Source organism: Aquila chrysaetos, chromosome 3, assembly GCF_900496995.4.
Source record: "Aquila chrysaetos chrysaetos chromosome 3, bAquChr1.4, whole genome shotgun sequence".
Classification (NCBI taxonomy): Eukaryota; Metazoa; Chordata; class Aves; order Accipitriformes; family Accipitridae; genus Aquila; species Aquila chrysaetos.
In genome coordinates, this window is record NC_044006.1 from 9,603,217 (window position 1) to 9,615,121 (window position 11,905).

General features: G+C 45.8%; 1 protein-coding gene across 4 annotated transcripts in view; it reads right to left on the reverse strand.

Moving 5' to 3' along the window:
• SLC9A8 (solute carrier family 9 member A8) overlaps positions 1-9,788 on the reverse strand; it is a 32,575-nt gene extending 22,787 nt beyond the window's left edge. For 2 of the 4 annotated variants that reach the window (XM_030009777.1, XM_030009776.1), the window contains exons 1-3: positions 9,657-9,788; positions 8,720-8,898; positions 4,161-4,241 (exon numbers count right to left, since the gene is read on the reverse strand). In XM_030009777.1, coding sequence (XP_029865637.1) covers positions 4,161-4,241; positions 8,720-8,898; positions 9,657-9,664 — 268 coding nt within the window. In that variant the 5' untranslated portion in view covers positions 9,665-9,788. Of the gene's footprint in view, positions 1-1,588; positions 1,834-4,160; positions 4,242-8,719; positions 8,899-9,656 lie in introns of those variants that run through there. The other 2 variants (XM_041122161.1, XM_041122160.1) reach the window with 2 other exon arrangements.
• Between the last annotated feature and the right edge of the window lie 2,117 nt (positions 9,789-11,905).

Consider the following 11,905-nt stretch of genomic DNA (forward strand, 5'->3'; position numbering starts at 1 on the left):
CTTCATAGTCAAACACTGGGATGTAGCAGTGAAATACGCTGAATGAAAGGTAAAAAGTGGCTGAGAAGCTTAAAGTATGGTTTCCTGTAACTCATGTGTTTTTATCCTCTCACGCTGTAGCTATCAAAAGAGTCTTACAAATAGCATCACATGGATTACTCCTGATAAATGTGTCATACACACAAAACCATGAGGCTTAAGCCTTCTTTCATACAAAAATATGTGAAGGCATTGGTCCCAGAGGGTAGAAATAGTTGTTCCATGAAATGGTTTATATGGAAAGGAAGAGAAAAACATTAATGAAGGAACATCAAGGTCTGCTGTTCTTTGAAGGAGAACAGAATGCATAGCCACTCACATACCATATAAACACAGGTCTCTACTAACAGTCAGGCTTTCCATTCTGGGAAGGAGGCAGTGTCAGAAGCCAAGGACTAGAACATTTCTAATTTTTGCAGAGCAGCAACATTGTCTTTAACTGGTACAGGCGGTACTTGCATCACTTAACAAGAAGTTTATGTGGGGAAAAAACAAACCACAACAACCAGAGTCTATACATCTGAAGGCAGAGACTTCAGGAACTGTACTTCCTGAACAAACTTTCAGTATTTTATGAATTAGTATATTGAGAGCCCTCACATAAAACTATGTTTAGAGGGGATCTAAAAGAAAAGAGAATCCCTTCTCACTTCTGCTGAAGTGGAAGGGCTCCAGTGCAACTTTGTGAAATTGGACCCCTGTGAGCAGGCCAACTGTGGCCTGTGGGCTACAAGCTGGACATCCCTATCCTATGAGCTCAAGAGGCTTAAGTAAAAGGCCAGCCTCAATCTCTTTTTTAGAGGAAGAGCTAATCACAAACTGACCCTAACAACAGTGCCACAGACAGACAAGGTCCTTTCATGATATCAAAAGTTAAATGAGTAACGATATAAATGTAAGGCAACAGCAGAGTTTAACGGAAAAGGATGAGTCTGAATCATACAACTTACACCTTTATATAGCACAAGTTACTTCTAGCTGCATATTATCCACAATACTACTAAACTAAGATTACACTAAGCAAAGTAATGAAAAAGAGCTGCACAAAATAATGCATCACCAAGAGGGTTTAACAGCAGCAGAATCAAACTTTGATGCTGGTTTTTAAAACCTGTCCCACACATCTTTACAAACTACTCTTCTTTTACTACTATATTAATGAATGCAGTTTTTGTTCAGCTGGTTCCAACTATTAAGTCAGGTAGATCCATTTTGTCAAGGGGCTAATTGGAAAGCTAAGTCTGTAAAAGTTAACCTAAGTCTCATTCTTTTGAAAATGTTATAGGAATTTTCTTATTACAACCAACCTTTATTTTTCCTGAGAACATGTTAAAACTCAGTAACAAATCAAAGAGAAAAACTCTTCTGGCAACTATTTTTATGAACACAATTCCACTAACTTTTAAGGACAAAGATCAAAATCCATCCTTAGAGAATCCACTCCAGCCCTGTCCACCAGGAGAGTAACATGCCCTAGAAATTGTAAAACAGAAGCTTTTGAGCAGCTTAGCCAATGGGAGGAAAAACAGCTGTGAAAAATCATACTTACCTTCTCTGCTGCCATTTTTATTAGCCTTCAATAATTTCCTCAGAACATCTGCTTAATTTACAAGTCAAAATAGGACACATCTCACTTCTGGCACTGCTAGCAAAACTGGATACTTGAAACTCAAGCTGTGCTCTTGCAGCTGTGTAGATCATTACCGGTAACAGAGGTTCACTGACCAGCAATTAGCTGGCAATTCCAATGATTATACAGATGCCGCGTCCTGTCAACAGAGCTGACAGTAGTTTAAACACGACTGAGTCAATAAACTAAATAAATAAGGCTTAAGTGACACAGGACATCTGTTAGCTGGGTTGCTACTGGGTATAACACTCTCTTGACTTAGCGGAATTGCATTTGCTGGTATCATCTTGTCTGGTTTGGGAAGTAGACTACAGCTAAGCTGTGGTTCACACTCAAAACCGAACTGTTCAAGTTTCCTACATGCCCTCTGCTCCTTCTTACCCATCTTGAGTGGCAGTGACAGCACCAGCAAAAAAACTTACCAGTTTCATGAACAAGCTTTTGTTGGGATTGACAGGAGCACAAAACATACCAGCACAGCTAAAATTCTTGCCCTGCTGCTGAGATGCCAAGAACAAGAAACAGAAAGAAAAGAATGTCTGTGCCTCTGCTGCTCTTCGCAAAGCTCAGCAGGAGCAGTGATGCAAGCTTGCCTAACACCTCAGCTCAGCACTGCCCAGTAGTTGGCTTGGGGCAGAATATAAGAAATGATAGTAAAGAAAATCCAAAAGTAGGCCAGCAAGAGCCAATATACTGCTGCATTTTAAATTGGGGATTATGCTTAAATTTAGATTAGCTATTTAATAACAATGGTAACTAACCTGATTAGAAGCCAAATTAACACTTTTCACCTGGATTTTTGTGTACAAAAAGGAAGGATATTGAAGGGATAGTAATATCCTTTTGGAACCTTTCAAGACAGTGGAAGATATACCACACAAGACATCTCACCTGTCCACAGCAATAATGTAAGAAGGGATAGTAATATCCTTTTGGAACCTTTCAAGACAGTGGAAGATATACCACACAAGACATCTCACCTGTCCACAGCAATAATGTAAGAAGGGAAGGAAAGAGAAGTGTGTCAATAGTGAAACAAACACTGCATGGTTTCTGTGGGGATGACAAAGCAAGTCAGGATGATCTGCAGCAGCTCTGATCTTTCTATGTCATACTATGATAGACAGAAGCATGAACACACAAAAGTCTCATGGATGCTGCTCCTACAAAGATAAGGTGTGCATGCAACACCCAGGAAATCCATACCAGCACTATGACAGATTTCTTACAGGTATGTTTGTTTTTCAGCTGCACAGAAACATCAAAACTCAAATATGACTTTGCAAGTGAATGTCTCTTTAAGCTTCAACACCTTCTACTATGCTAGTAATGTGATGTGCTCTGCACCAGACAGAGTTATCTAAAAATTCAGGGAGTCACGCCTGTAGGAAAATATGTTTTTCTTTCTGCTAAGTAACAGCTCTAAGATATTCTCAATCTAGCACCCAAGATGCAAGAAGATTCCTGTTTTCCAGAAAGCATAAGGTACTGACAAGCACCAGAAAGCTTATTTCCTCCCACTGCAAAATTGTGTGAAAATACAGTTAAGGGATGAGAGAAGGTACCAGAAAGTACAGTGGGCAAAGCCCAGGAGAAAGACAAAAATCTACCTGCTCAACAAGTATTACACTCCTCCACACTACGTTAGTATTACAGCTAAGCATCCTTCTCTTTAAGTTGTATTTTTAGAATTGCTGTCAGTGAAATTATCACTAGTAATAGAAGCAAAAATACCACAGATTCTCATAAGCAAGTTACAGAGACAACTGAAAAACTGTTGCTGGGATTAGTTAGACCAGGTTCTTTAAACATTGTCTTAGACAGTATGTACAGAAAATAATAAATGTATTTGGCCTGATTTCCTCCCCATTTACACATTTATAAATCAGGAGCAACAGCATACAAATAAATGAAATTACCCTAACATAAAACTACAGGCTTAGGAATACTCCAAATTTAATTGAAATTAAGTAAGCACTTGATCTTCATTAAGGGTGGCATTCTTATGTCATAGGAAGAGCTCTTGTCATGGTACTACAGGGATAGTTAAGTATCTAGCAGTAAAGGCAAGTTTTCAGGATACAATTACAGTCCCCAGCTAGATTAAAATCACATACAGACAGAATTTTACCGAAAGTAATACAAACATGTTTACCACTACAAAGGGAAGGCCAGGGTCTTGCTGCCAGGGAGTGCTGCAGTATCTTGTACTACAGTGCAGATGCAAAAATAGAGAAAGCTGGCAAAGTACTTATGTAGTGACAACCCTATAGTGCCTGTATGTGTCATTTTACTGGGCCAGCCTCTGCACATATGCTCCATGCTTCTTCCATGAATTTAATTCTATGAATTGGTTGTTTTCTGCACTGCATCCAGTTTGCTGCATCTTTCTAGTCATGGTTAACACACAACAGAGCATTATTTCAAGTACAGACTACTTAGAGTCCCTGAATTAACACAAATTCAATATAAAAACATCATGGTTACTCACCTAAAGAAACAACAGCCACACTCTCTGGTAAAAAGTGAAGTCGGTATTTTATCAGTAAATGCACCAATATGATGCAGATAGCTGTGAAGGAAAAAAAATAAATTGCAGATTTAGAACTGTTAGAAGAGAATAAAATATACTTTTAAGTAGTATTTCTAAAATACACACAGCAAAACTTCACCTAATGATTTAGTAGAAATCCACCAATGCAAGCAACCAAATCTTAGTTCAAACTTAATTCTCACTGAAGTACGTAAATGGATCTACAAATGACAGAAAATAACTAAGGCAAATTTTAGGACTTAAAATTATCTTCTAAAAATACCAGTATTAGTACTTCTAGAGCCTGAGTCAGCTTACAAGAAAACCCTATTTGAGCAGTAGCTATAAAAAATGTCAGTTATACAGAATAGACTGTTTTAATAAAAGTTTTTGGTAAATATTTTGTAATTTTGAAATAAAACATACATGTACACATGGCCTTAATTAAAATTTCAAAGCTACACACTTTCACATCTGAGTCCCTCTGAGCAGATGGGCTTTACCCAAATGGATAATCTCAGAATCAGTAAAATTACATTGGAAGGGATCTCTTGAGGTCATCTAGTTCAACCTCCTGCTCAAAGCAGGGCTAACTTCAAAGTCAAAGAAGGTTGCCCAGGGCCTTGTCCAGTCAAGTCTGAAAATCTCTGAAGATAAAGAAGTCAAAAGCTCTCTCAACCCCAGTTCCAGTGCTTAAGTCTCATGATGAAGAATTTTCCTCTTCTCTCCAATCCACATTTCCCTTGTTGCAAGTTGTGACTGGTGCTTCTTGTTCTTTTGTGCACCTCAGAAGAGTCTGGCTTCATACCCTCTGCAACTCCCATTCAGTGGGGCTATGAGGTTGCAGAATGGGTAACCATTTAAATATCCTGGTTCTCATAATAAGCATCAGCCAAATTTGTACCCAAATCAGCAAAAGACATTTACTGCTAAGCATTGCTAAAATTTAAACCAGTAAGGGGAAAGGACCAGTGTGGAAAAAAACAAAACAGATTTGGCTTGAAGTTAAAAAAAATAATTAGAATTTAAATCTGATGCAACATTCACTTACTGTTTTTAAAAACTGAATTTTGTACTGTAGTAATGTATTTCACCCAGTCGGGAGAAAGTCTATATCTCACAACAAAAATGAAGGTTACAGTAATATGAAAATGCCATCACAGCCTCTATGCCAATGGTAAAGGCAAATTACAAAGCATCTATAGCAGATCTGAGTACCACCTGTGGATATGGTTGGAAGATACCACTTGATTCTTTTAGAACTACTGTAGACAGGAAACTTATCTATAAGAATCAGATAATCCTGGATTATTAAATTCCTAACAATTTTGATCTGAATATTCCCAGCATTGAAATTGAAAAGCATTGAAAACCACAACTCTTCTCCCATTTTAATTTAGCTCAACAAAGGGTGAAAGAAACAACATCTGGCCTGCATGTCTGTAATACATGTATTTCGCTCTATTTGCAAACAAATCATTCTGCAGCGGCCTGGCAGTATTACTGCTTGTGCTTTGTCAGAAAGCAACTGAAGCTCAAGCAAAGTCAATAGCATTTTATATACTGGAATCAAATTGTGGCCTGTTAATCGCAGCAGAGACTGTTTTAAACTGTGTATTTGGCAAACCTAGTCATAACTGCAATCGGAATCTTCATTCTCCTTACTCTGTGCCTTGCGTCTGTGACTCTCACCCTATTTCAGTGTGGGCAGCACAGTGCCAAGCCACACTACAACACCACACATTTTGAACTTGGGAATGAACTCACTTCTTGGAACTGCTCTTAGTGATTTGGTTTAACAGCTCCTTCTAGTTAACTAAAAACCAAACAGCCACTCACAGATGGTTCAGAAGAACACTTTCAATTTACAACCTGAAAAGGTGCAAAATGGCCCACAAGTAGTTCTGAGCACTGACATGGTTTGCTGGATCATGCCACCTGTGAACTACTGGGGTCTACAACATGATTTGTATTTACTATACAGTGTCACAAAAACAAGTACAAAACTCATAAAAACAAATACCACTTTTCATTGTCCTGTTCTCCAACACAGTGCTAAGGAATGGGTATCACACTGATGCCTGCATGCTCCCACTTGTTATCTCGTACACCCAGTTCATACACAACATGGTGAGCATTTCACTGATGTGCACATGAATAGATGGTTGGGTTTATGAACTGAGCAAGGACTCATGAAAAACAGTAATATTTGTTCAGTTACTGGCATGTAATTTGTTCAGGGCCAAAGCTGTGGGTTCGGAGTGATGAGCAGGGATGGCTCCATCCATGAAGATTGGCAGGGCTCCCTTCCCTACGTATTTACCCCACTTCCACTCCACCAATCTTTATGATATCCTAAGCAAAGTTTTTATTCACCTGTCAATCAGTATTATTGAGTTTCGTATCAATTTCCTGCCTGTTAAACATGAAAAATATGCATCCAGTAAAGACATCTAGGATTACTGTGTTAAGAGCATTCGATACTGCTCTTTGGGATAGATCCACAAAGCCATCTGGACATTACGGACTTCCAGCAAACTCCAACACAAGCACAAACATGCTTTCTATTTAGCAGATCTAATCACCATCTCCTTCCTACCAGCTTTCGACTACTTTGCTTCGGCAACGAAACAAAAAGCAACCATAGTCTATGAAGTAACTCCCACGACCTTAAGTATTATGGCAGCCTGGTACATTCTTTAGCTGTTGGTCACCCATTCCTTGTATAAGACTGCTCAGTTTGTATCTGGCAGCATATCATCTGCTTCAAGCACTTGCATGTACCAGGAGTGTAACAATTGGGCAAGAGGCTGGAAAAAGCAGTGTTCTGGACAGGCTAAAAGAACATTTGAGTGTCCCCTTAAGGAAGAGCACAGTAAAAGCATGTAACATAACAGAAGGGAATTAATGGATCACATGAACATGGCAGAACAGAGGTATGACTTTGAAAGCGAAGTGGTGTTTGAACAGATAAATGAGCCATAGAAATCTGGGGTCAGAGACTAACTCAGGCTACTTCAGGCACTTTAAATTTGGGGCTTGGCTTTGACACAATGCAGCTCAGAACGGATCTGCTTCTGGGTCTATTCCAGTTTAGAACATTCTAAAGGCCATTTTACAGCTCATGAGATCCAGATTTAAGAGTATGGTATACACATTGATTTTCACCCTTCCTACACTCTTAAATCAGAGATTGTGAATGGGAATAACTATGGACAAGAAGCTTTTATACTGGCTTTACTTTGTTCAGGGAACTCCCCTGTCCTGAGGGTGATGCTTTTAAGAACCATTAAGTTACCAGACTAGCATAAATAGGGCGGAACACAGCCAAAAAAGTCATAGCTCTGTTCTTAAGTCCTAGGAATACAATTTTACCATGAATGGCCCTTTTAAAATCCATGAGACACACATATTCAGAAATTTTATTTTCATCTTAGAAGTCTTCTGATCTACTGCATTTTGCCTGATCTTTCATTTCTGTTCAAATTCTAATATGCCATTGACCTCTGGGAAAACGTTAACCCTCTCTGAAGACAAATAGATACTTTAGAAATAAGCAGAAGCCTTCTACTTTTTGCTGCACTTAATAGTTATTTATAGGAGACTTTTTTTTTCTTAAAGCCCAAATGATTTGCAGAACTTTCTGCATTGCTGCCAACTCCATACCTATTATTTTCTCCGTTTGCTACTGCAAAGAATAACCACATAGAAGACCAGGTGACCCATCTGTCACAGAAAAAGTCTCTCAGTGTAGCTTGCTTTGGAGGAATCAAGCACACAAACACACAAAGGAAAACAGACAAACCCTTAACCCTCCATGAAAGTTTTGTTACTGTTAGTTTTGACTACAGCATTGCTCTCTAAGCAGATGGTGAGAGATAATTATACTCTATTAAAGAAAGGTAACAGCCCAGACTTACAGAAAAGTTGGGCACACATCTGCCATTCAAAATGCCTATGTATGTACAACAATGTTAATTATGGCAATCCGCATGTTATTATCGCACTCTTGCAGGAATGTAAGAAAGTAAGGAGAGCCAGAAAAATAGATACTGAACTTTAGTACTCGTGCATGTAAATCTGCCTGCCTTCTATTGTCTTATGTAACAGAATATCTGAGGGCTGTCCAGAAGTGCTAGAAGTAGTTAAACTGACATCTGTCTAGTACACTGTCCTCAAACACAGCTGCAAGCTCCATGGAGTATTCTGACAGTGTCTTTTTCATACATGAACATATGCCATGTGCTTGATAAAGAAGGCGAAGACAATTAAACAGGTTGTTTGCACTTTGAGACCATGGTGAAAAGGTTTGCAATGGTCCTCAGCTTTCCACAGGTTTGGGAGGTTCAGGCAGTTATATACTCCACTTTCTAAATCCCTGTGCCTGTACAATATTCCACTTCATAGAGAGAAAATCAGAGGAGAAATAAAATGCTATGATTTTGAAAGGTGGCCTATGTCCTCAGATACAGAGCACAATTAACAGAGATTAAAAGACTTTTAAGTTCATCATTCACCTAAAACAAGAAGACTAAAAAAAATCGTCATGCCACTAGATTGCTCCTCTTGCTGTGCTTGGACTCCAGTCTGAACTGGAAGGATAGGTTTAGCAGGTGTAGGTACCACCAGTTTGGTAGTAGCAGCCAGCGTAGTGTGGAGGGTGACATTGATGACTTCATGGGTGGCATTTGCAGACCTGTCAGGATAATATAATACGTGATTATACTGGATGGGAGCAGCACGATAAAGACTTAGCCTACTAAAGACACGCACACATGAAACAACCACCAGATCACACTGAATTTGTGCCAGTGACCAAAACGTTAAGATTGCCTTTTAAAAGTGGACTCTGATTACAGACAAATACTGGAAGCTCAGATTCACGAGGCTGATTATTGCCGAGTTCCTTCATGCACAGCAGACACCAAATATTCTGCGCTACAGCTTGGGATGCAGGTGAAAGCCTGACACAGAGAGAACGAACTAGCCCACTTAACCTACCGAGTGTTAACAAACCCGCAGTGCCAGACCAACGGCACCCGCTGGGACTGCACTTGCCAGCTCCCACAGCCCTCCCCGCCGCGCAAGGCCGCTTCAGGACCGCCCTCCTCCTCCCGTGGGCAGGATGCTCCTGGACCCCCTCCAGAGGCCCGCGCTGCAGCCCTCAGCCCAGGGGTAGGCACAGCCCGTCGGGCTGCTCCCGCTACACGGCGGGCCGCCCCGCAGCCCTCAGCCCCCGGCGCCATGCTGAGCGGAGGGGCCGGCACCGAGGGGCTGGGGACACTGCCCCTCCCCTCCCCCCCGCAAGACCCTGCTGAGGGGAAAGGCACCCCCGTCGGGCACACGGCAGCGAGGCCTTGCCACGGAGGCGACGCTTTCCCGCCAGCAGGGCCCGCGGAAGGGGAGCGGCCCGACCCCTCCTGCCGCCCGCGGCCCCACCGCCACCACACTCACTCCGCCATCTTGCCGGCCGCCGGCTTAAACCTCCCACCGCGCTCCTGCGGAGCCGCCCAGCACGCAGCCACTTCCGGGGCTCCTGGGCGACGCTCTAGCGGGCGCGTCCGCAATCTCTATGATAGGACCGGAGAGGGTCGGGGGGGGGGGGGCGGGCGAGATGCGCATGCGTACACGGCGGCCGCCTGCCGCCGGCGTCCTTCAAGCGGTCGCGTGATCGGAGGGGGGGTGTCACGTGAGAGCGGGGGCGGCTGCGCGCGCGCCGGGCACCGCGGTGCCCTGCCGTTGCGTGCCGACGCGGCGTCGCCATGGGCCGGTGCTGTGGTGTGATGTCACCCTTCCCGCGCTGCCCAGCGGGGCTGGCCTGCCCCCAGGGACACACCCTGCGCCCCGCCCTCCTGGCGGCTCGCGCTGGGGACAGGCCTTTGGCCGCCGTCGCCCGGCGGCTCCGTGTCCCTCAGTCGCCATTGCTGCCGGGCGTCACGGCCCTCAGAACCGCCATCGCCCGGCGGCTCCGTGTCCCTCGGTCGCCATTGCTGCCGGGCGTCGCGTCCCTCAGAACCGCCATCGCCCAGCGGCTCCGTGTCCCTCGGTCGCCATTGCTGCCGGGCATCGCGTCCCTCAGAACCGCCATCGCCCAGCGGCTCCTTGTCCCTCGGTCGCCATTGCTGCCGGGCATCGCGTCCCTCAGAACCGCCATCGCCCAGCGGCTCCGTGTCCCTCGGTCGCCATTGCTGCCGGGCGTCACGGCCCTCAGAACCGCTATCGCCCGGCGGCTCCGTGTCCCTCAGTCGCCATTGCTGCCGGGCGTCACGGCCCTCAGAACCGCCATCGCCCGGCGGCTCCGTGTCCCTCGGTCGCCATTGCTGCCGGGCGTCGCGTCCCTCAGAACCGCCATCGCCCGGCGGCTCCTTGTCCCTCAGTCGCCATTGCTGCCCGGGTGTCACGGCCCTCAGAACCGCCATTGCGCAGCGGCTCCTTGTCCCTCGGTCGCCATTGCTGCCAGGCGTCACAGCCCTCAGAGGTGCCATCGCCCAGCGGCTCCGTGTCCCTCAGTCGCCATTGCTGCCGGGCGTCGCGTCCCTCAGAACCGCCATCGCCCAGCGGCTCCGTGTCCCTCGGTCGCCATTGCTGCCGGGCATCGCGTCCCTCAGAACCGCCATCGCCCAGCGGCTCCTTGTCCCTCGGTCGCCATTGCTGCCGGGCATCGCGTCCCTCAGAACCGCCATCGCCCAGCGGCTCCGTGTCCCTCAGTCGCCATTGCTGCCGGGCGTCACGGCCCTCAGAACCGCTATCGCCCGGCGGCTCCGTGTCCCTCAGTCGCCATTGCTGCTGGGCGTCACGGCCCTCAGAACCGCCATTGCCCAGCGGCTCCTTGTCCCTCAGTCGCCATTGCTGCCGGGCATCGCGTCCCTCAGAACCGCCATCGCCCAGCGGCTCCGTGTCCCTCAGTCGCCATTGCTGCCGGGCGTCACGGCCCTCAGAACCGCTATCGCCCGGCGGCTCCGTGTCCCTCAGTCGCCATTGCTGCTGGGCGTCACGGCCCTCAGAACCGCCATTGCCCAGCGGCTCCTTGTCCCTCAGTCGCCATTGCTGCCCGGGTGTCACGGCCCTCAGAACCGCCATTGCCCAGCGGCTCCTTGTCCCTCGGTCGCCATTGCTGCCAGGCGTCACAGCCCTCAGAACCGCCATCGCCCAGCGGCTCCGTGTCCCTCAGTCGCCATTGCTGCCGGGCATCACGTTCCTCAGAGGCGCCATCGCCCAGCGGCTCCTTGTCCCTCAGTCGTCGTTACCTGGCAGCTCCTTCCCTGACGCTATTGCCTGGCTCCTTTCGCCTCAGCTGCCATCACCCAGCGGCTCCTTGTCCCTCAACTGTCATTGCCTGGTGGCTCCTTGCCCTTCGATTGCCATTACCCAAGCTTGTAAGTGACCCCTCGTGCTTAAATGGAGACTGAGGTCATGGTGGCACAGGGTTATTGTTTCAGAGGGTGTGCTGGAAACCGGGGTATAATGACTGCAGAAGTATGCTGAAGCATCACATCAAAATATTGTGTGGTGGCTAAAAGCAGGAAATGGATCCTGACTTTTTAGATAAGACATGTTCAACCTGCAGCTCCCCTAACCCTTTCCTGCTGGCTGAGCAGACCTGGGTATGTGCACAGCTGATCCATGGTTGGCTTTCACTGCTCAACCACGGACTGAGAGCCTAGCCTTACAGCAAAAAGAAAGTATCAAATTAGCGTTTATCA